Source organism: Capsicum annuum, chromosome 1 (assembly GCF_002878395.1).
Source record: "Capsicum annuum cultivar UCD-10X-F1 chromosome 1, UCD10Xv1.1, whole genome shotgun sequence".
Classification (NCBI taxonomy): Eukaryota; Viridiplantae; Streptophyta; class Magnoliopsida; order Solanales; family Solanaceae; genus Capsicum; species Capsicum annuum.
Genome location: NC_061111.1, coordinates 35,430,351 through 35,456,426, shown reverse-complemented (window position 1 = coordinate 35,456,426; position 26,076 = coordinate 35,430,351). Strand labels below are relative to the sequence as shown.

Genomic DNA, 26,076 nt, shown 5'->3' with positions numbered 1-26,076 from the left:
TATACAATTAGAGTTGTGAAGAACTAATTATATACAATTAGTCTCTTATACAGTTAGAGTTTTTCTTATACAATTAGAGTTGTGAAGAACTAATTATTAACAAGAATCTCTTATACAATTAGAGTTTTTACTAATATAGAATAATATATTAACCGTATTTTTTAGCCCAAAATCAAACAAAGGATATATTCGATTTATTTTCAATTGTTGAAGGGTGTTTTTGACTTTTTTTCATGTTTAATTTATACGGTTGACATACAATTAGAATAACGGGAACTACAACTAATTAATTTTGAGATCCGTCTTCAACGCCAATGCAAAAACAACATTTTATTATGAGAATGAAACTCAATCCGACATTAGTTTTTAAAGCATGAAATCGAATTAATCGAGTAAGGGGATTTTGAACCCAAATAACTTTTAAAAAAAAAAAAAAAAAAAAGTTTACATGAAAACCTAATATGGTGACCTGAAATCGAGCAATAACTTTACAGCCCACAGTGTCGAAATTATGTAAAGTTTAAATCCAAAACAACCAGAATAAATAATGTTCAACCCAATCCTTAAACTAGCTAAAATGTCAAACAGCTATAGATTAGGTTCTGATAACAATCGAATATGCGGAAGCAGTTGAAAGTAACAGAACAATGAAGAGTAAGTATGGAGGTAGAGATAACAAGCAAATTGAAATAGCAATCAAATCATAAAATGAATCCAAAATAGAGAAAGAAAATCAAAAAAGGTCATTTCCTGAAGAGATACATGGCTCAAATTCAGTAAAACCCTTAATAAGCATCCTAAAACTATCTATTGAAAATATTCTTTAGAATGCTAAAGGTCTAGCGGTCAATGAAGTTGATCAAGCACCATGATGTATAAAGTTCATATTCTAACAAAGACGAAACACTCATCTATTCCAACCTAAAGGACAGAGTTACCTCATATCGTAGGCTGTTGGTGGTGGAAAGTGTTAAATATCTTGTGGACTAGCCTAAGGGTGTTACTAATTATAAAAATGGTCAAATAGGCATTAGGACTTTATTTCAAAACTAGTCATTCTTTGGATCTTGATCCTTGATCTCTTGAAGAGGCCCTGAAATAAACTTCTTTGATCTTGGTGAGGTCTGTCTTCATGAATTCTTTTGATGCAAAAAGTGAATTGATCAGTTTACTTTCATCTTCTAATTTTGCCTTCCTTTTAGGCTCATCATCATAACTTGTATTAAACATGTCATGCATTGAAACCCAATCACCAAAAGGACTATTATCAACACTAGAGATGATCAATTGATGATCTACATTCTCATGAGCAATTGCATTCTGAATAAAAGGATGATGAATTAGTGCATCCATAGTCAATAATCTACCAGGATAATCACAAAGCAAACAGTTGATCACAAAATCTTTAGCCATCTCAGAAACATTGTCCAAAAACTCATCAGAATAATAACCACAAAGCCCCACTCGATATTTCTCAATATGCTCAACGTACCAGGTTGGATCCCCAGTGAGCATCTTTACAACAAGACACCCTATAGAACACACGTCGAAAACTTGACCTTTTACATGAATCTCATGACTTGCTACTTCTGTGCCTCTCAACGCAGATCCAAAATCAGCAATCTTTAATAACTGATCTCCCGGGAAAACGACAATATTACTCGGCTTGATATCACAATGAACAAACCCCTTGCTATGAACATGACGAATCCCCATTAGGAGTTGATATGCATAGCGAGCTACTTCTAGTTCCAGAATTCCTCCATTAAGAAGTATAAAATCTCGTAAAGTACCGCAAGGAGCATACTCAAGCAAGAGATTGTACGTCTTCTTACCATACTCAACACTCTCGTCTTCCCCAAAACATCGAACAATGTAAGGCGAACCTTTTAGTTCGTTCAAGATTTTTCCTTCTTTTCGTAGTACAGATGAATTCTCAACTTCTGCGGATTTGACTGCAGCCTTTAAAGAACTCGTGGTGGAAGAATCCGCAGGCACAACCAAATGTACCGGGCCATAAGATCCAACCCCAAGAACGTACTGTTTTTTCCAAAGCATGTTGTAATTTTAGTTCTTTCAATTTAGAATGAATGGATGGAAGAAGCTGTATATACATGGAAGAGGCTCTTAAAATATACCTTTTTGTACTCTGATGGGATTCAAACTCCTTTAAAAATATACTCTCTCTATATATATATATTAAGTATGTTACTTGTGTTTTTTTTCCCCTAAAAATAGCAATTATATTTATAGCAAAAAATCAAATCCTATAATTTAGGAAGTAATTATCATATTTTGAATCCTCCAAATTTCCTTCCCTTATCGGTTACTGTCTTAACTAATTGTCCGTCTTCCCTTTAAGCTGGCAGTCACTCTCCCTCTCTCCGGGTTATTTTTAAAAACTTATATCATATCAATTTTTGGGTTATTTTATTTATATATTTAAAAAAGAAAATATATAAATATATCTCTCAACTTTGATAAATGATACAAATATATCCATTATTTTATTTTAGGTACAAATATATTCTTATTAATGAAAAGATACATACATAAACTTTGAGAAATGGTACAGATATACTCTCCGTCATACTTTAGGTATAAATATACTCTTATTGTTAATGAAAAAATACATATATACCCTTCTCACTAACGACTCACTAATGGCAAAACATATGTCACAATCCTGTTCATTTGGCCTTTTTTAATTTAATTTATCCCAACCTCACCGCAAAATAATTCTAATTTAACTCATAACTCGATCCGGTCTAATAGAAAGATAAAAAAGGACAATCCGGTGCACTAAAGCTATCGTTATGCGCGGTATTCGGGGAAGGGGCCCACCACAAGGGGGTAATCGTACGCAGTCTTACCTTGCATTTCTGCCAGAGGTCGTTCCCAAGGCTTAAACCCGTGCACTCTTGATCACATGGAGACAACTTTACCAGTTACTCCAAGGCTCCGCTTCCTAATAGAAAGATAAAGAGAGAATAAATGTGCATGAATAGAGATGCGTCTTGAAGATTCTATTTGATCAGGTCGGATTTTGAGTTATTAGTTGGATCGGTTTGTCGATTAAACTAAAATTATTTTCAGATAGGGTAGAGATAGAAGAATGAGAAAATTTCAGAAATAACAACTATAGAGTCTTAATTGTACCTTTTATAGCAATAGTTTCATAATTACGAAAAATAGCAAATTGTATTTTATATTTAAGTAAACTGTTGCTATACAAATACATATACAACAAGATTTACTGCCCTTGTTTTACTCAAATTAGTTGAGTTAAATAAGGAATAATTATTTCATCTAATTAAATTCTCATAAATTACTCTAATTTAAATTAGTAGATTTCTTTTCCAAATCAAACTCAAATATGAAGATTATTATTTCCATGATGTTTAAAATATCATTCTCTTATATCTCTAACTATTTTTCTTTGTGTTATAAATGTATTTACATTATAGTGAATGTCTATCAAGATCTACTTTGATATCTATTAGGATTTAAAGCATCTGTCTTTTACTTAGACTAAGAGTAAATTTTTCTTTTAAATAGAGGAGTTTTATTCATTGTATTCTCAATCTTATAATCCTTCATCCATCAAGAGAAATAAAGAAGTCTCCCTCTCCTCTCTCTATTTATTCTTCTTGTTCTTTCTTTATATTTCATAACAGCTTGTTAGTTTTTTCATTTTTTTTAATCTTTTTTTAATTTTAATTTCTTTTTCTTTTTCATTTTTTTCTTTCCACTTTATTTTCTCTCTTCTACTTCTCTTTTTTTTCCTTTTTCATTTATTTATTTATTTATTTATTTTTTCTTTTTTCTTTTTTTGTTTTCTTTTTTTTTTCTTTTCTCATTTTCTTCTTCTTCTTTTTTTAATTTTTTTCGCTATTTTTTTTACTCTTCTATTTCTAGTTTCTATTTCACATCTTCTTTTTTTTCCTTTTTCACTTCTTCTTTTTTCGAATTTTTATTTTTCATTTTTTTTCTAGTTTTTTTTCTTTTTTCTTTTTTTTACTCTTCTATCTCTATCTTTCATTTTTAAAAGACAAATATCTATATCATATAAACATATTCAAAAAATATACAAAATAAATAGACATACAGATTTGCATATGTATTTACGGTAAAAAAAAACATACATATATATTTGCATATGTATTTACAGAAATATATATTTGACTCACATGTATATATAAACATATAGGACACAAAATCTCTGTAACAAAAATGACAATTATATACATATACATATAGGTAATTAAAAAAACAAATGATACATATCTTAAACAGTAAAAGAAAACAAAGAAGTACATATGTTACCCTCTAAAATGGCATAGTATGTACAGTTCAAAGACAAATCCAATGTCATATAAAATACATATAGCTCTGCATATGTATTTACAGAATACATACCTAATCTATATGTATATTCTTATTTTATATGAGTCACTTTTGTATTTCAGATATATCCAGATCTGTATGACTATGTATTTTGAATGTTTTTTGAATATGTGTATGTGATATACATATTTGTCTTTAATAAAAGTTAGAGATAGAAGAGTAAAAAAACAAGAAACAAAAAAAAAAAAGTGAAAAGGAAAAAAAAAAAAGAGGAAGAAAGAGAAATAGAAGTATAAAAATAAAAGAAAAAAAGAAACAAAATAAAATAGAAAAAAGAAGAACAAAACGAAAATAGAAAGGAAAAAAAGATATGAGAAAGGAAAAAAAAAAAAGAAAACAAAAAAGAAAAATAGAAGAGAGAAAATAAAGTGGAAAGAAAAAATGAAAAAGAAAAAGAACTCAAAATAAAAAAATAAGATGAAAAAAATTAATAAGAAAAAAAAGGTAGAGATATAAAAGAGTGAAATACAGTAATGATGTTTTATATTGAAATCTTGAAGTTCAAATATGAAAAAGGGGAAAAAAAGAAAACAAAAAATTAAAAAAACGAAAAAGAAAAAAAAAGAAATAGAAGAGAGAAAATAAAGTGAAAATAAAAATAAATAAATAAATAAAATGATAAAAAAATAAGATGAAAAAAAATGGGTAAAAGATATGGCTATATTTGGGGAAGGTAAAATAGTAAAGTGAAAATACGAAAATGTAAAGTAGAGAGAGTAAGACATGTACTTGCCTGTTAATGAGTAAAATAATGTTACTCTTGCTATAAACTGTAATTTTATAAAAGTGTTGCTATTTATTGTAATTATAGTCTTTAGTATGCTACTTTCTGTAATTTTTCGTACAATAAATTAAAAAACGACAAATGAATAAGATTGTGACATGTATCCTGTCATTAATAAGAATGGCATGGATGTATCTTTTCATTAACGACAAAGGTATATTTATACCTAAAATATAACAAAGAATATATTTGTATCATTTATCTATCTTTTCATTAACGGCAAGGGCATATTTATACCTAAAGTATGACGGAGGATATATCTGAACCACTTATTGAAGTTCATGAGTATATATGTACTTTTTCATTAATGGCAAGGTATATTTATACTTAAAGTATGACGGAAAATATATCTATACTGTTTATTAAAGTTAAGAGGTATATTCGTACCTTGTGCGTATTTAAAATTAGATTTCTCCAATGGTCCCATCACCTCGTTTACTTCTTCTGTAAGTATTCAATAATCTATACACCTAATACCTTAAAACTTGCTTTCAAAGTTCGTTGAAATACCTCATGACCTACAACTCAAGACGTTAGATTTAATTTAATTTCAATACAAGTAACACAATACATTTCAAAGTTGCCTTTGATTATTAATCACCTATTGACTCATAGTAGTGTTCATCCAAAAAATTGCAGAACCATTACACCTTTTGTGGTCTTTTTAACTTTTGAACCCTACTTGCCCTAGGCAGAATTCAAGGTTAAAAGTAAGACGCGTAACCTATGGGCCATATGACTCATGAGGCAAGCGAGGGGCAACACTCGTTAAACTTAAAGCTTGGGACAAAACACAAAAATTTAAGACTTCCCAGGCCTAGGCAAAAACAATAATATTTCATTATTTTTAAGTTAAATTATAAAATATACTGGCTTAAAATTTATTCAATACTGTTTGATATTCTCAAACTACTACCTTTGTCAACATAAACATGGGTAGATGCCATACACTTACACACATACATTTAGTCCAAATTCATAAATTACTGTTCTCTCATCACACTTTTCTCCTGGGTAATTAAACCGCCATTTAATCCATGCAAGGTGTTGCTGAACCAATTGAACCTTCACAGAAGATGTTCCATGAACTCAATAGTCGATGATTAAGTCCTATTCAAATCATAAGCTCCAACTGCAAGTGGAGTAACTTCTAGACGTCCACATATATGTTTATAGCTATTATATGTTACGTAGCCTTCTAAAACTTTTTGAAGATGGAAACACATTATGAGTCGGCAAAAACGTTCTCATTACCAGTCTTAGTTGATTTCAAATCAACACTAATCTAGTGTATCATGCACATTTGGATGCAATGAATTTAGATAAAGAGGTGCGCTTCTATCACACATTCAACTCAAGAAAACGATGCCTTATAAAGAGCATAAATAGACGAGAGAAGTAGGAAACCCAGAAATTCAGAACATATCCAGACTTCCGTATAGAATTGGTTTCTAGCTAAATGAAGAACAGAAAAAGGACAGAAGCAATCAAAGAGACATGATTGAAATTCAGCCAACAGCTAACAAATTACTGCACAGATATAGTAGAATCCTTGACGGAAACTGGCGTAAGAAGAATAGCCCAGAGCAGTGAGGTCATATCACAAGAATCTCAATCAGCTGAACATCTTGGGTGTAGGCAGTCAAAGCAAGCTCTTCGACTGGAAAGGCCAATGGCAAGGGGTCCTCTACATTCATGCATAGCATTCTACAATTTTGATTAGCGAAACTACTACAGGACACCCCACACTATGTATGTCAGAAAATGAAAAAGAGAAATCAACCCAAAAAAAGAAGAATGAAGTAAACAAAAATAACTATGATGGTTTTTAAAGATTAAAACGGGGTGTCACAGGCCCACCTTTGAAAACACAAGACACTAGCTTTGTGCGGGGAAGTAGGAAAAGTAACTTCAAATTTCAAAATATATCACTCTATTGCAAACATTCTAATAAAATTGTAACCAGCTCTCAATTGACAGAAAGAAATTACGGAGATCCCTTATAAGAGGACCAATATTTTGACAGGTGATATTGAAAGAGTGGGTGAGAAAAGGGGGGCAAAGCAAAATGAAACAGCCATCATATAAAGTCAAACGGAACCAAAATTCAAATGAGCTTATAGACTCAGACACTGCCCTGTGAACCCAAATGGTGCACCATTCACAATTTAGTTTAAAGGAGAACATCAAATCCCCAACCTCCTTGGAACAGATTGTACCTGCCAGTCAGTCGTGTGTCATGCCATTCCTCATCCTTAATATGAACTTAAAGAAATACCACTATAATTTGAAGTGAGGCACGTCATATCCGGAGAGATTCAAGAAACAGAAGCATCTAGCGAGGTAGCCAGCTGGGATCAACAATCTTCAAAATTGAAGATCCCGCAGCAGGGCAGTGAAGAACGAAACCACAGAGTGTAGAAGCAGAAAACCAATGAAGCAGTACCAGGAAGACACCTCGGCACAAGAAAAAAAAAAACATAAATCTTTAGCAACATTCATTGTGATTATCTTCATAAATAACAGCTACCATGATATCCAAAACATAAGTCCATATGATATTAGTTTCTTAAAAACAGTAAAAACAAAACCAACACTTAGGATACCAAAGCAAGAACTGAAACTTAAAAACCACCAGTTTAAGCTGAGGGCACGGCCTCACTTACACAGCTGTGATTAAGTCAAGGATAGTAACACAAATCGGAAACTCCTGGATATGTCAGGCTATCATCTCTTTCATTCAGCTTCGGCTTCTGTGACGCTCTCTTAGTCCGTTTCTGCATATAAACAGCATATAAAATAAGAAAAAGAATGACTTAGTCATAATCTTTAGGAAAAAGCAAATAACATCCAACCACGAAAATAACTTGTAGCATATCTTCAGATGCTAACACAGTATATACATTATAAAAGAGAAGTCTCAGTTGTGTTCACATAACATAAGAACCCAAAATATGCAAATAAAGACTTTACCCATTAACATATGGAGCTTCATCTCTGCCACGGTATGGAGAACGGCTATAGCTGCGACCACGTGGTGACGGGCTTCGGCGCCTAGGGGAACGCCCATGAGGACTGTAACTCCTGCTTCAAGGAAGGGGGAAATCAGATGAAACGGAGAGAAGATTATCACAAATATTGAAAGGATCACTAATTGTTAACCGATTTCTAGTCAGTGATAATCCTTCAGTTTCTCACCTACGGCCATAACTTGGGCTCCTGCGGTATCTAGGAGGGCTCCGACTTCTACGTCTTCCTAGACCTCCTCCACGCGGATTTCTGCACTCACGAGCAAAATGACCAGACTCACCACACTCATAGCACTTCAAATCAGAGCCTCCAGATCGACCTCGACCCCCTCCACGGCCCCCACCACCTCCTCCTCTAGAATTATGTGAAAGTTCCACCCTCCATCCATTCTTACCTATTATTTCATAGAATCAGGGATAAAATACCATCAAATGATTGTTTCATAACTCAACATTTCACCAGTGATTAGAAATGCGAAGGTGAGAAACAAATAGACAGAAACCCATGTATAGACTAAGGTTTTAGCTCAGAGCAAGGCCGGAAATAGCATGACAATCACAAATATAAAAGAAACACGTTCAAAAAGCTTCATAATATGCATCAGTTTGTTCAAACAGTCAAATGACCATACCATCCAGCTCTTTGATTGCATCTTGTGCATCCCGTCGATCATCAAAGTCAACAAAAGCATAGCCAGGGGGGCGTCTTGCAACCCAAACACTGTCAACAAATCAGTGAGTTAAGAATGATAGACTTGAAGCAGTTAAATATCATAAATATTATATTTAAGATTGCAAGTGAACTGCAACTAATGCTCTTAAGAGAGAAAACCTTATGAGGGAATGGCTCCACCAAACCAGGCTAGACACTCCAAGTCGTCAACTAACAAAAGAAAATTTTATTTATGACTTCATTGTGTATGCAGTATGCTAGGGGAAATGTACATACCAAAAGTTAAGACTCCTATTTGGAAGTTCTGTGATATATATATATATATATATATATATATTCTTTTGAAAATGGTAACAATGTAATGGAGAAATGGAACATGAGGACTTCCCAAGGAGTCACCTTCCTAGTGCTACTCTAGCCCAAGCATAATGTTTACAGAATTATTTACATCAGCATTTGCTTAAAGCATTAAATACAGCTTTGACTTGTATGAACTGATCAATACGTTAAAAAGGCAGAGAAAATCCAAACTGCCTTTCAGAATCCTCACCTCGCCAATTAATGTAAAATGTCAATATATGTTCTCCATGCGTATAGGGTTTGTTTTCGTTTTCAACTGGTCACTCCAAAACGATTCCTCTCTTTTCCCGTAAGCGCAAATCAATTTGCTCAAGAAAAATATCTGTAATGTTTTCATTCTTTATGCAAAGAATAACAACGCAAAGAGTTCAGCTTTTTTTTCTTTCTGGCCAACTTCTAATCACAAGCCCATCTCTCTTCAACCAAGACCCTAATAAATTTAGTTCATTCTAAGATAATGCGCTCAACTTCCTCTAAAAACTTGTTAGCATGACCAGAAAGGTAGACATGAAGCATCTTTCCATCTTCTTGTAAAACACCAGGAGACAAAGGCACATCCAGGCTGTTCAGCCATAAGAGGTATAACAAATTAGGACTTCATGTTACAAACCAAATAGGCAAAATTTATTAACATTATGGGACACAATTGTGTGGCGTAGTGGTCAATGAAGTGGGCGCAGGTCAAATCCTGGCGAAAAGAAAAAAAACACTAGATGGTCCCTTCCCATTTGTCTAAGCATTGATAGACTGAATTAGCTGGTACCTTGCAGAAGGTAGCAAGTACCTAGTAGAATAGTCGAGATGGACACATACCAGCTCAAACACCATCTGTATCCATTTAAAAAAAAATACTATTATTATAAGTTGCTTTTTATTATTATTATAAGTGTGCTCACATCTTCCACCCTAATGTTAAAAGAACCGATTTAAATCCAAATCTCAAACAATAATTAGGTGTATAACGTAGATAAAGGAATCAATAATAATGGGCTTTAGTCGCCACGTCAATGGCCCAAGACGGTATGCCGCAACAAAAAAAAAAACGAAATATCAAAACAAACTGCACAAAATCCAATTATGATGGGTATTAATATCTCAAAATTTCAACAAGTGCAGGTGAGGATGACGGTAAAAGATAACGGAAAGTTCAATTGCCCAATACAACCATGCCTACCAAACATGAAGAGATGTAAAATCTTGGAACTACTTTACCTTCTTATAACTCCAAAGATGCGAAATTCATCTTCAAGCTCTCTTTCACTGACCCTAGGGTCCAGATTTCCAACATAGACTCTTGACATCTTCAATACACACCTATTGGGAAAACAGAAAAGTACGTCAACTCTTAACAATTAATATCTTCATCAAGAAATCTAAATACCCCTCACAAACAAACATTTTCCTTCTAACATAATAATATCGTCAAACTATAAGCCATTCTTTACACTTAAAAACTAAGTTACTCAGACTCTTCACTTTCGGTGCCGCAACCGTGTCGACACGACATGGGTGTGGGTGTGGGAACCGTACCCGATCTGGTCAACTAATTATGGGTACTGTTAGAGTATGGGTAGGAATAGGAATAGCATATAAAATCCTACTAGGAAAAGGATTGTAATGTAGTGTCCTATTAGGAAAAAGATTGGAATATATTGTCCATAAATAGGACCTCAATGTAATAATGTAGTTACAACAATTCAATAATATTTTTCTCTTATATTTCTCACATGGTATCAAAGCTTTCACGATCTTGATAAAGAATCAAAGAGTCTCCGCTGCCGGCGGGCGGCTATAATCCATATATCCCGCCCGTCTGGCCAATGATTATGTTAGTAAAAGTTGGGTCACTGACTCATTGTGTATCTTTCTAGTGACTATTTTCTCATATCTTTGCATAGCATCATGCATCTGTCCGGTGACTACTTTTTCATTTCTATTTTTCTTAGCACCGTACTTCTTTTCAATGACTATTTTCTCATATTTGATTTGCGTAGCACCGTGCATCTTTCCGAACTACTGTCTCATATCTGAGTTGCATAGCACCATGCATCTTTCTAGTGAACCCTCAGATTTAATTTACATAGTTCTGTACGGCTTTCCGGTAACTCCTCAGATCTTTTTCAATAGGGTCGTGCCATCATTCCGACCCTGCCCATATAATTTCTCTTTTCCAGTAGGATCGTGCCGTCATTCCGACCCTACTAATATAATTTCTATTTCTCAATAGGGTCGTGCCATCATTCCGACCCTACAGATATTTCTCTTTTTCAGTAGGGTCGTGTCATCATTCCGACCCTACCCATATACTTTTTTTTTTTCCTCAGATTGTAGTCACTTTTCATCCATCAAATCTAATAATCCGGCGTGAGCATGTTTCGGCTAAGTTTCCAGTGACTTTCATGTTCAAGATTTACTCGTCTCTTGATTTCGAGATGACCCGTATATTTTATACCAGTTTTCGGCAATTTTCCAGCGACACATGACTTTACGGCAAGATTTACTACTTTTCGGATCATTTTTCCAGTTTTTTCCGTTTCAATTGAGGTCTCCCAGACGTCCAAAGCAGTCCTTATTAATTTTCTTGCAGATATCTTCACCAAGTCCCTCACCGATTCTCATATTAGTTATATCCATAACAAGCTTGGTACATATGTCTTCTATGCACGAGCTTGAGGGGGAGTGTTAGAATATGAGTAGGAATAGAAATAGCATATAAAATCCTACTATGAAAAGGATTGTAATATAGTGTCCTATTAGGAAAAAGATTGAAATATATTGTCTATAAATAGGGTCTCAATGTAATAATATAGTTACAACAATTCAATAATACTTTTCTCTTATATTTCTCACAGGTACTTTGACCAAAATCGACTGGGAAAGTCCTAACAGATTTAAGAAATTTTGTAATCAAAACAAAAAACTAAGGTGAAATTAAAGAAAATGAAATACCTTGTATATAGAAATTTCTATGTTATTGTTTTTTCTTTTATCTTCTTTTAGGATTTTCTTCTTGAACAATATTTTCTCCTCAAGTTTTCAACATGTTTTCAACATAATATCTCATAATTTATGTTTTATAACTCTATTTTTAGATATTTAAATTATTTTTCGCCGAATCCACGCACCTATATCCATCCCTAGATCCATATCCCTGAAATCTTTACATTGAGACTGTGAAGGATCCGACCTCTAGATCCGTACCCGAATAGGACACCCGCACCCGAGTCCGAGCAACTTAGCTTAAAAATACATATTTTCCAGATCCTCATAGTTTGCAAAATGCCTTTACAAAAATACTTTAAAATATGCACCAAATATATGGAATACGTACAAGATAAATAAATATTGAAGAATTTTAAATAAATGAAACCTATGTTGCTCGAACTCTCCAAAAATGATGTTGCACTTGTGTCGGATCCTTAAAAACTGTGCTACTTTTGAAGGATCTGCTATAACAACGTTTTTCAAAGGAAGATGGACTCTATCCCATTCACCTAAATTCGACCAAAAAAACCACTCTCTCTACCCCAATTTATGTGGCACGTTTGAAATTTCAAGACAATCAAGTTTTTCTTTGACCGGAATTTCTTCATATATGTCTTTTAAATATTTTAAGTTGTTAATTATTATGATTTAACACGTTTTCTAATATATAAAAATTATTTTAAAAAACTTAAACCTTCAATGTCTAAATTCCTAGTCAAAGTTCAGAAGATTGAATCTCAAATTTCCAATTGTGCCATATGTATTGGGACAGAGGAAGCATTACATATCTAACAACTAAAGAAAAAAAGTAATGCAACTAAAGCAGCTCTTAAACAACAGTTCAAGAAACTACGAACAGCAATCAATCATATGCTCTTCCGCAACACAAAATTATTGGCCTAATTTCACAACGTTTCCAAGAAAAATAAGACATTTTTTTTTCAAATCACTGAAAATTTTAGAGAGAAAAACTGAATAAACAGCTCATATATAAACTGAACGAGCTATGCATAAATTTACGAGTTTCAATCCAATGAAAACCTAGATACATCAACAGCTCAAAAAATCCTTGCGTCAATTTCCAACAACAACAACATACACAGGTGTCATATTTCTGCCGAAGAAATATATGATGCAAAAAAGGAAAGGGAAGGATGAACAGACATCTTTTCCCGATTCAACCAAAAATTAAGTAAGAAAAAGAGTTAATACACAGCTAAAATTTACTGCAAGTTGTTGAAGATACTCAAAGCTGGAAACATATGACAAGTAAATTGAAGAATGTAGATAATGAACAAGATCAGAAGAACCTTGGGCAACTTGTCAAAGATTTATTACACAAGTAATCTGTACAACCCTAAAAGTTGCAGAAGAATAACAGAGTTATTTTTTCCGACAATAAGATAATTATCAAAATTGGGAAAGGAGAGGCATACCTGAAACCCTAGCGGAACACAACACTGAAGAAAGGGCTCGATTTGGTGGTCTGTTGTACCAAAAAAGGGCTCACCGTATAATATATCCAAGTCCTGCATTTATACTTCGGGTTATTTACACTTTTATCCCTGTGTTATTCTTACTTTTTAATTTGCTAAAAAAGAAAAAAAAAAGTGTCGTGAAATATAAAGAAAGAACAAGAAGAATAAATAGAAAGAAGAGGGACACTTCTTTATTTCTCTTGATGGATGAGAGATCATAAGATTGAGAATACAATGAACAAAACTTCTCTATTTAAAGGAAAAATTTACTCTTAGTTTGAGTAAAAGACAAATGCTTCAAATCCTAATAGATATCAAAGTAAGTCTTGATAGATATTCACTATAATGTAAATGCATTTATAACACTTCTCTTGAATGTCTAATTAGTAGATAATGTGTCTCGTTAAAACCTTACTAGAAAAATCCAGTGAGAAAAAATCTAGTGAAGAAAAAAGAGTATACATCTCTAACAATATGCATATAGGTCGCCTCATTAAAAACCTTATAAGGAAAACCCAGTGGAATAAAACCTCGTTAGAAAAAAAGAGTACAGCGCGTATTAACTCTCCCTAATGAGATCATCCTTAAACATTTGCATCCCGATCTTGTGCACCGTCTTCTTGAAAGTTGCAATTGGAGGAGACCTGGTGAATAAATCAGTCACATTGTCACTTGAACGAATCTGTTGCATGTTAATATCATCATTCTTTTGTAACTCATGTATGTAGAAAAACTTTGACGAAGTGTGCTTCATTCTATCTCCTTTTATGAATCCTCCATTAAGATATGCTATGCATGCTGCATTATCTTTGTATAAAACTGTGGGTACATTATCACATTTTAAATCACATTTTTCTCGAATGAGATGTATCATGGACCTCAACCATACATATTCTCAGCTTGTTTTATAAATAGTTATTATCTTAGCATGGTTCAATGAAGTGGCTACGATAGACTGCTTTGTATATCTCCAAGATATGGTAATATCCTCACATGTAAACACATAGCTTATTTGAGATCGAGCTTTATACAGGTCAGATAAGTACCCAGTATCAACATAACCAACAAGATTAAGACTGCAGGCTTTAGAATAAAATCATGTGTTTGATCTCATTTCGATGTCTCCTAATAGAAGCAGAACTATATCTTGCTAACAAATTAACTGAAAAGGCTATATTAGGCCTTGTAGTATTTGCAAGATACATTAGTACACCAATTGAACTAAGATATGGTATTTCAGGACCAATCCAATTCGGTATGTTTCGCATTTTAGCAAATAATCTTATTGCTTTTGAAAACTGTCCAAGAGTTTTAATGATTTTCAAGCTATAAGCTTATACAATATAAGAATTCTAAATAAGTTTTCCAGAAATTTTTATATGCTTCAAACATTTTGAATCCTTAGAAAGTTTTATATGAATTTTGTCAAGTGACAATATTCAACATGTCATATGTGACATCTTCAAGTGTATGGACTGTAAATAAAATAAGTTTTATACTTACCAAGATGCATCATTTCATGTCACTTGATAAATGTTTCTACACCAGCATGCTTAAATAAACGTGGAATTTAGATCCTAGTAATTTTTTATAATATTGCGCCAATATCGTATCAAAGATATCGTTAATGATATATCATTTTGTATCGGTTCATAATGCGACATAACAATTTGCGATCTCTTCACTTCATTATTATTCAGGTACCTGAACCTTTCATAAGGTTTCATGAAGTGTTATGTCGTAAACTCTTTAATAGCACATTGCCTTCTTATTATGATTATTTGCACCTTATTTCATTTGGAACCGATTAGTCTACCATGTTTCATGCATGCATAGACTTTCTCCTTCAAAAACACAAAATAGGAGCACTTGCAACTTAAATATGAGATGCTTTCGGCATATGACTTGAATTATCTTTTGAATGAGGATTTGATGATAATTCCTAACATATTTCATAGCTGCATATAATCTCCCCCTTATGTTAGAAAAACTAACATACATCCTCCATTTTCTTTGAGGATTTCATCTTTGTGCATCTCGGTATATTCATTAATCATATATTGCACATCAAAATTAGTAGATGAAATAGTTGGTTCCTGACCTTGAACCAATTAAGAGGGAAGAAATAATCATAATTTATTGGTTTAATGTCTATTGTATGCAATATATCATATTTCAGACCAACACATGAAGTTTTGTTCTCATTAGTAATGGTTTAGTTATTTATCGAAGACAGTCAATGCTAAACCATCATCATCAAGATGAATTGTCTTGATTACATAATCTGAAAGTTATGCTCTTAACTCAATTTTTTGAGCAAGCAACATTTATGAATGTCAAACGTCAGGTTGACAATAAATGTACATGTGATCATCTTATATCGATGCATCTTAATAGATCACATGACAGGTGAACAGGCCCATATTTACCTTTTATACTTTTCAGATTTAAGGAATTCAATCTTAACATTAGTTGGTCCAACCAACTTATCATGAGAACAAGCGACATAAACAATTTTTGAAGAATCTTCTGGTTCTTCAATACATGTCTAATACTCAATATGCACATCTTTGAGATGTCACAATCGTTCACATCAATTTATGAACTTTTATTCTAGTAAACTCCAAGTTTATCATGACATGTACTTTTTTCTTTATTAAATTTCAGATTTACTATTATATGAATAAGTTTTAAATTTACTACTTTAGAAGTAGATTTCAAAATAACTTTTCTCAACTATTCTGCCTCATTCGGAGGTGAGTTATGATACCATCACAATCAAGTACACGTTTGCATTAATAAGGTTCTCATTCCCCAGGAATGGAATATAATTATGTCTTAAGCCTATCAAATTATGATAGCTTATAACCTCTTTCATGATATTGCTACTTCCGAAGCAAATTGAGGCATAAATATGATAGAGAGAATTTCTTTATATTGCTACCACATTCACTTCAAGAATGGAGCAAATTGTCATCTTTCAGACTTATTATATATTGCTACCACATTCACTTCTTAGAATGGAGCATATTCAATGGACAAGTTTCATGACTTTTCATCAAAAATATATTATTTTTCTTAGCCATCATAATATCATCAATATGGTGTATTGAGATTCAAACTCAACGTTTACGGGGTAGTCTCGGGCCGTTACAGTCAGCATACTTAAATAAACGTAGGATTCAGATCCTCATAATATTATACAATATTGCGCACTATTGTACTAAAGATATCGCCGACGAGATATCATTTGTATCAGTTCACATTACAACATAACTTATTGAGATCTCATCACATTATGATTTGCAGGTACTTGAATCTTTTCTTGAGGTTTCACGAAGCATTATGTCATCGCTCTTCAAGAGCATATTGTCTCTTTATTATGATCATTTGCTCCATTTCCTTTTCAAAGATTATTTTATTTGGAACCAATTGATCTACCATGTTTCATGCATGCGATAGACTCTATCCTTCAGGGACAGATAGTAGAAGCATCTGCAGCTAAATATAAAATGAATTTTGGGCCAGCAAATGCTTTTGGCATTTAACTAGGATTATCTTTTAAATGAGAATCGTACTGACGATAATTCACAACATATTTCTTAGCTGCTTATTATCTCCCATTTATGTTAGAAAACTAACATATACTCCAATCTACTTTGGAGAATCTATCTTTGTGAATCATGGTATATCTATTAATTACATACCGCACGTCAAAAAGCTATTAGATGAAAAATATATGATTCCTGACCCTGAGCCAATTGAGAGGTAAGAATTGATCATAATTTATTGGTCTAATACACACAAATGTTATTGTATGCAATATATATTTCAGACCAATACTTTTTATCTTTGTTCTCATAAGCAATGATTTAGCTATTTATATGAGGCATTCAATGCTAAACCAACTTGAATATAACCAGCATTATCAGGATCAATTGTCTTGACTCCATTATCTGAAAATTATGTTCTTGACTCAATTTAATTGAGAAGACAACTTTATAAATGTCAAACTGCAGGTTGATAATAAATATACATGTAACCATCTTATAGATGCATCATATCAAATGACGGGTAAATGGGACCTTATTCACCTTTTACGTTTTTCAGAATTTAGGGAATTCAGTTTCAACATTAGCTGGTTCAATTAACGTATCATGAGAATTAGTAATATTTCTTGAAGAATCTTCTAGTTCTTCATTATATATCTAAAACTCAATATGTTCATCTTCAGGATGACAAAATCATTCACGCCATAAAGAAAATTATTTAAACTAGTTAACTCCAAATTTATCCTGGCATGAGTTATTTACTAGAGTAAAAAGTTTACTATTTCGGGAGTAGTTTGCAAGATTTTACTATTGCACAGTCTTACTACTTCGGGAGTAGATTTACGATAAATTTCAGACTTATTACTTTGGGAGTAAATTTTAGAATAACTCTTTCTAACCCTTCTGAATGTGGTTTTCACAGTCAACTGCATATTTATATACGTTACTATTCACCTTGGGGAATGGATCTGTAGTTGTAACATTTATCAAAAATTTTCATTCCTTGAGCATAAAAGATAATTAACAATTTATCAAAATTTTTCATTCTTCGAGAATGAAATATAATTATTACAATGTGCCTTAAGCATATCAAACTTTGATATCTTAGGACCTCTGCCAATATTTTGCTACTTCAGAAGCAAATTGAGGTATAAATATAGTTGTAGAAAATTTTCTCTATCATATCTTTAATTTCAAATTTACTACTTCAGGAGTAAATTTCTGATTTTCTACTTCAGGAGTATTCAAATGTTTTTCAAGATGAAAAAAATAAATAAAGTAAACATTATAGTATTACTAGCACATACTTTATTACACAAACTTCATTTATTTACAAAATTAGTGAGATACTATTGACAGAAATGTAAACTAATACAACTTAACATGAAAGTAAAACAATTAGACTATTTTATATTCATCGTCTACAGGATGATTAACATATCCTTCGGGGACTGTAAAGAAATCTGAGGCATCTAAATTCATGGGCTCAACATTATCTTAAGATATAAAGTTTGCCTCAACATCATTATATATTTTCTTAAGGGATTCCTGATAGAGCTTCACTAGATGCTTTGGCGTATGACAGATACGCGATCAGTGTCCATTTTCTCCCCATCGGTAACATCTATTTTCAGTGTTCGTCCTTGGAACTCTTCAGTAGCTTCACCCTTCTTTTTACACTGTTGGTGTTGAGGGTCATTTTTTAGTGCAAGGTGATCACCCTAATTAAAATATCTACCTCTTCCACGACCACAACCACGATCACGACTAGGGTCAGGGCTTCTTTCACGCCTGGTTTGGTGAAAATATACAACATTTACTTCAGGAAATGGAGTATTACTAGGAGGTCGACTTTCATGATTTTTCATTAAAATATCATTATTTTGTTTCACAACAAGAAGATGATAAATCAATTCAGAATACTTCTTGAATCCCATTTCTCAGTACTGCTGCTGCATTAGCATACTCGAGGCAAAAAACATAGAGAATGTTTTCTCTAACATGTCGTGATCTATGATATCTTCTCCACATAAATTCAACTGTTATTTAATTCTAAACATCGCATAATTATAATCAGTTATAATTTTAAAATCTTGTAACCTCAGATGGGTCCATTCATAATGTGCTTGTGGAAGGACGACCATCTTCGGGTGGTCGTATCTTTCTTTTAAATTATTCCACAATATAAGTGGATCCTTAATTATGAAGTATTCCATTTTCAAACCTTCATCAAGATGATGATGGAGAAATATCATGGCCTTAGCCCTGTCTTAATTTGATGCCTGATTATCGTTTTTTATGGTGTCTGCCAGACCCATTGCATTTAAATGTATTTCACATCTAGTGTCCAAGGCATATAATTTTTGTCCGATATATCTAGGGCAACAAATTCGCATTTGGATATATTTGACATTATTTAAGAAAAATAAATACTTACCTTTATTGTTGTTGAAAAGTTTTTGTAGCGACTCGTGCTGATAACATTATATAAAATTGTATATGAAAGTAACAAAGTGTAATGAAACAAAGAAGACTTGAATGTATTAATATTTCACACCTATCCTTTTCTACGTAAGTATGGGCTATTAATAGCCCAATATAGGAATTTTATCCAATTCAATATTGTCAAAGAGGTGGGGAATTAGTAAGCATTTTGCCAACTAAAAATGAAGCCCAATGTCCACTTAATTTGACACATCGAATGGCATCCATTTCACAACAGTTCCCTATACTAAAAATAAATGTGAGATAATAGCTGTCCAATTTGAAAAATAAATTGATAATCTAGTTATTTTTATACTTGATATTAAATATTAAGGATATAGTCAAATTTATCCCTTTACTTTAAAAAATTGATTATATATATCGTTCGTCATACTTTTGAATCAAATTTATCTCACCGTTATATTTTGGGGCCAAATTTAATCTTCAACTTGGAAAATGGCTAAAGATATCCTTCGTCATACTTAGGAGATAAATTTACACTCAAAATTATACTTTGGGGTTAAATTTACCCTCGCTGTGAAGAAAGTTTTCATGTGTATCCTTCCTTTAATAGAAAAGTCTAAATCAACGTTAAATATCACATTACTAAAAAATAAAATATACTCTAATCTAACCTACCCCACCAGACTCGAGCCATCAAAAAGATACTAATAAATATATCTCCCTTAGTTCAGTTGGTTAAATTTTTTCAATGAGATTAAACTATGGTATATATTAATCAGTGCATAGCTCATAAAAAATGAAACTACATCAGTGCAAACACAAACAATATACCCTTACCCCAGTTAATGGATCTGCATCAATATAAAGTCCATGAAAAATAACACTTAGCGGTTGTATGCAACAGTTTAGGCCCACTGAATATATCTTTGGATGATTGAGTTAAGAGGTCTCCTGTGTGTCAATCATTACATCTCTTCATTCTTGTGTTTTTATTTACAATTTAGATTTATACTATGTTTTTATTTACAATTTAGATTTATACAAGTTTTTCATCGTGTTTTTATATAGAATATAGATACACATAGAATTGCATACCAAATTTTGAAATTTGAGCATAATTGAACAAGAGCAGAGTTTGTAATAGATATTTTCTATAACTCCATACTTTTGTGTTATCCCATTTCATTTTACTTTTTGTTCATTTTAAGTGACCTACCAGCGCTGCACGTTGAAGAGACGTATACTTGTTCGTTAAAAAAAAATTCGACCAACAAAGTTGAGGAGTGGTAATTTATTTGTGTATTTTTTGTGGGTCGAATCGAACGATTAGATTAGAGTGCGTTTTATTTTTAAAAAATAGTCATTTAATGTTGATTTGAGCTTTTCTGTTAAAGAAACGACACAAGTGAAAAGTATCTTAATAACGAGGGTAAATATGGCCCCAAAGTATGACATCGAAGGTAAATTTGACCCCCAAAATATGACGAAGGGTATATATAGCCAATTTTTGCAAAGTAGAGGGATAAATTTAGCCCCAAAATATGACGAGGGTAAATTGGCCCCAAAGTATGACGAAGAGTCTATTTAACTAATTTTTTTAAAGTAGAAGGATAAATTTGACCCTTTTCCCTAAATATTATTCATTATTCAATATATTTTTTAAAGCAATAAATTAATTATATTCAAAGAGTAATCTGATAATATTATTTCTATTATTTATTATTTCTTAAGTTGTGTCAAGTCAATAGTAAAACAAGTGTGGATGGAAGAAATAGTTTTTTTTTGGGTTCTAAATTATATTATTTTATCATAAGTTATGTGTAGATATAATATAAGTTTCGAAAGTATACTTCCTTAAATATAAATCCAATTGACAGAAAGTAAAAAATAAAATTAGTTTATTTAAAGAATAAAAATTAACTTATTTAAAAGAAAAAATAGTCATATGTGTTTAATTTTTCAATTGCCATGCAGATGTCACATAGAATATATGTATCTACGTATTCAATTACTAGTTTATGTGTTCATGCGTTGCACATATATCTCTAGTCACGTTTAAATTTAAGATTTGACAATAATATGTAGCACAATAAACTTTTATAAGTATGCATAGAACACGCAATAATAAATAATGTAAATTCAAAGTAAGAAAACATGAATGAATGCAAGAAGATAGCTTGAATGAAAATTAAAATAAGAAAAAAAAAGTAGAAATAGAAGACACAGTACTATTATATTATTGTAATTAAATCTAAAAATTTAAATATTAGAATTTTTAACATGTTAATGCGCATAATCGTATCCAGGGTTCAAGAAAGCATTAGAGAAATATATATATATATATATATATATATATATATATATATATATATATATATATATATATATATATATGAATTTTGATTTGCGTTTTGTTTTTCGCCTTAAAATCTGTGAAGAAGAAAAAGCTAGTCAATAAACTTGAATTTTTCCTTTCTAGCGGCAAAAATTTGTAGGCAGAAAAACATGAGAATAGATAAGAGAGGTTGAACAAAGTAAGCATGATAAACATGAAGAAACAGTAGGAAAGAGGGAGTATTGAGTAGGTTTTACAAACTGATATACAAAAAAAAAAAATCAATCATTATTCACTGTTATATCCTCGTTTTTATTAAAATATAATATTATTGAGATATTATTGAGATATATTACTGTTTTTATTGAAATATACAACTATTTTGGTATCAGAGCGAGAAGGTTTTGGGAACATTACCTACTAACTCGCTAAAGTTTATAAACTTTATATGAAAAGACATAGATCCTTCCAAGACATAAGGTGTAGCTATTTCTATTTATATAGAGAAATTAGAAAAAGAAAGAACATAATAACTAGAAAACATAATTTAGAAGAAAGTCGAAAAAGGCTACTCAAAGTAACTAAATTACATAAAGTCTATAACGACTTACTAAGCGCGTTAAATTGGGAGATACAAGGTTGTGAGAGAGACTTAGAAAATAATACTTCAGGAATAAAGTGGCTTAAAGAGCGTATTAAGAGAAAAGCTTATCAATTAGGATAATAAATGCCAATAAGATATATTGAGTGTATAAGGGAAATACAACATCAATATTATAGAGAATTTATATATAAACATCAACTTGTAAAAATTCGAAAACAATTTGTAGAAAGATTAGAATTGTTAAATAAAGAAATAAGAAACCTAGAAATAGATATTTTAAATTTTAAAGAAACAGACGAAATAATTACCATAACATCTAACTATTATAAAAAAGCATTAATTAATGAACAATCTAGGCTGATAGAAAATATACAAGAAGTAGAATTGGATATAACCTATACAAATAATAGATTGAAATATCAAACTAAGCTAAGCAAAAAATACCTTAACTTAAACCACTTAGGATAACAAGATAGCGTCGTTAAAACATCTCGATTACCTAGATCTTAGATTTCAACCAGAAAAGAAATATAGAATATTAAAAAATAACTCCACCATAATTTCAACCAGGGAGAACATATTTTACATTCCGACGATAAAAAGTACAACACAATAATAGATTTTTTGATAAATACAAGCGAAAAAACTCAGGAAAAAGATAACAGTATAATAAGAACTCTAGACCAAATAGAAGTTACTCAGAATAAACATAAAAAGACACTAGATAAGATAGAACAAAATTTAGATTATCTAAAGTCCCAAGAAGTAGAAATAGACAGAAAATCCAGTATTTAAACCACAAGTTTAATTTAGAAAAAATACCTACAAAATTAGAAATTGAAAAACTAATAAAAAACATAATAGAAAGACCTAAAGAATTGGAAGTAAAAACAACTCAACTAATATCTAAGCTTGTAGAACAAGTAGAAAATATAACAACAGAGATCAAAGATTTGCAAGAAATAACAAAAAGATTAGAAGAAATATCACTTTCATGAGTGAAGAAGATATAAATTACAATAAAACACTAGAAAAATCAAGAAATTATCATAGTGAACCTGAAGGATTATCTAGGCATATACCTTCAAGTCAAACAGATAAAATTCTACTAAAACAAAATAATACCATAATAGAATTATTATTAGACTTACACAAAAAGATAGACATCTTAATTAAAGGCAAAGAAACTCAAAAACCCCTCTAGAAAGAACCAGAATTACCCGAACTACATAAGAAAATAGACATTTTAATAAATAAAGAAGTCCAACCAAAAAATAACCTCGAAATAGACGAACTTATTAACCAATTAAAACGAATTGAATTAACTCCTAAACAAGAACGAAAAAATATAATAAGAAAACCACAAAAATGGACTTTCTATCAAATAGACGGAGAGCCATCGAAAATAATGAAAGACAAGGAGAAGAAAGACAAAGAATAAGTTTTTCAGAGAATAGAATAGGAAATAATAATATATTATCTAGAATATGCAGAAGACAACCTAATATGGAGCAGAACCAAGAACTCAACGAAATAATAGATGTAGACAAAGACTTACAAATTTTCCAACAACATCAATTAAAATTATTAAATCCTAAAACACTATATAACGCAGGATATTTTTCTACAGACAATCAGTTATATAGACATTATAGAGAAGAGCAAATATCGGCTATAGGAGAAGATTTTAAAATACTAGATTTAGTAAATGCTAATTCCTTAAGATATCTAAAAGATAATAGAATGCTATTGATGCATATGGGTTTAATTGTTATAGGAATAAAAGGTTTAACTAGAAAAAATCTAGGATCCAAAGTATTAATAACAATATATGATGATCGATGGTCAGACATTAAGAAATCAATAATAGGATTAACTGAAGTAGATATGACAAATAATGGAGGAATATTCTATATAAGTCCAGACTTCCTAATGAACTTAAAAGAATTTGGAAAAAAATAGGAATCCAAACTAAAGGATACGAAGAAATGAATAGTGGAAATAATTTATTAATGTGCATAGGTTTTATTGGAAAATTAACTTTAAGTAGTAATACAAAATTTTAACTAAAAGTAAATGATGTAGTTGAAATAATGGGAAATAAAGGCATAAGTTTAATAAAACCAATAAAAATAGATCCCGAAATATATGCAGGTTTAGAATGGAATTTAAACAAATTTATTAAACCAAAAATTTTTACACCAGACTCTCATCTATTATATACTACAAGTAAAGGAGAAACTTCAGTCAGGTTTACGGATTATAATTACACAACTAAAAGAAATTTAGACGATGATGAAACAGAGAGTAATATCGAAACAGAAAGCGAGTTTATGAATATAGAAGTCCTACAAGAAGGATATGAAGTAGACATGGCCATAGAAAAGGCTGAAAACTTAGCAGAAGAATATAAATATATAAATTTTAAATGTAAAGGATGTCAAAAGGACGACATGAAAATAGAAGAATGTATAGAAAATTTTAAATACTGCCTAGAGAGAAGTGATAATTTAGGATATAGAAGTAACAAATTATTCCTCGAAAGAAAAGATGCAGACGACACAATTTCTGTATTAAGTTCCACAATAAGTTACAAAGAACTAGCAGAATTAGAACCAACTGGCTCTTCAAGTGCTAGCCCATTCCAACAAACAAACCCTAATCCCCAACCAATAGATTATAGTACAGACAATGTACCTAGAAGACCAGCAATTAGGATCAACCCAGATACAGAGCTTAGAGGAGATAATATAAAACCAGCAGGTAAAAGAATGCCAATAGAAGAACCAATTAAACTACAAGAAGGAGGAAGTAAAGGTAAAATTCTAAATATAGCAGCACATGATCCCCAAATGTGAGATACAGTGATAGACTTATGGAAAGGAATAGTAGCTGCAGATTACTTAAGACATTATACGGAAACAAATACGGAAACAATGTATAAATATTTAGAAACCTTTTTAGGAGAATCTGCAAAAGCTACATGGGAAAGTTTTAAGACAAACTGCCCATATGATTTCCAGATTTTATTAAGTATGGGACCAAATCCCTATAATTTCACAAACAAAATGCATATGTTATTAACTGGGAAAGATCCAAATAGTGGATTATTAGCACTACAAAAAGAAGCATTAATCAAACTAGAACAATTAAGTATTTCGCATTGGGTATATATAAAGAAATTCCTACAAGACTATTTCTATTATTGTACCGTCAGCGGAAATACTTTTAATGAAGAATTAGGCAAAAAATTATTCAATAAATTACCTGGAGCCTTAGGAAGAGAAATAGAAGATAGATGGTATAAAAGAGATGGGGTAGTTGCCAACCCGAATTTAAAATGGACAATAGGACATAGAACACAACATATAATGGATATATTAACAGAAAAATGTACAAACATACAAATACAAAAACAATTA

The 26,076-nt window shown here is 31.5% G+C and overlaps 2 protein-coding genes across 4 annotated transcripts; both read right to left on the bottom strand.

Moving 5' to 3' along the window:
* Nucleotides 1–696: 696 nt before the first annotated feature.
* On the bottom strand, nucleotides 697–7,547 carry LOC107854275 (mitogen-activated protein kinase kinase kinase 20). Of its 2 annotated transcripts, XM_047411385.1 has the most exons (3): nucleotides 7,411–7,535; nucleotides 5,579–5,709; nucleotides 697–2,968 (listed from the first exon to the last, which is right to left on the bottom strand). In XM_047411385.1, exon 3 carries the CDS (start codon nucleotides 2,056–2,058, stop codon nucleotides 1,054–1,056), a length of 1,005 nt encoding a protein of 334 aa, XP_047267341.1. In that variant the 5' UTR covers nucleotides 2,059–2,968; nucleotides 5,579–5,709; nucleotides 7,411–7,535; the 3' UTR covers nucleotides 697–1,053. The 2 variants fall into 2 exon arrangements, with proteins under 2 accessions (XP_047267341.1, XP_016554772.1); XM_016699286.2 differs by lacking the exon at nucleotides 5,579–5,709 and having other exon boundaries at nucleotides 7,411–7,547.
* A 131-nt stretch (nucleotides 7,548–7,678) lies between these two features.
* LOC107854276 (serine/arginine-rich splicing factor RSZ22) lies at nucleotides 7,679–13,808 on the bottom strand. Of its 2 annotated transcripts, XM_047411429.1 has the most exons (7): nucleotides 13,675–13,741; nucleotides 13,549–13,595; nucleotides 10,466–10,567; nucleotides 8,853–8,941; nucleotides 8,390–8,615; nucleotides 8,165–8,275; nucleotides 7,679–7,968 (listed from the first exon to the last, which is right to left on the bottom strand). In XM_047411429.1, the coding sequence occupies exons 3-7, from the start codon at nucleotides 10,552–10,554 to the stop codon at nucleotides 7,932–7,934; spliced, it is 552 nt and encodes a 183-aa protein (XP_047267385.1). In that variant the 5' UTR covers nucleotides 10,555–10,567; nucleotides 13,549–13,595; nucleotides 13,675–13,741; the 3' UTR covers nucleotides 7,679–7,931. The 2 variants fall into 2 exon arrangements, with proteins under 2 accessions (XP_047267385.1, XP_016554773.1); XM_016699287.2 differs by lacking the exon at nucleotides 13,549–13,595 and having other exon boundaries at nucleotides 13,675–13,808.
* Between the last annotated feature and the right edge of the window lie 12,268 nt (nucleotides 13,809–26,076).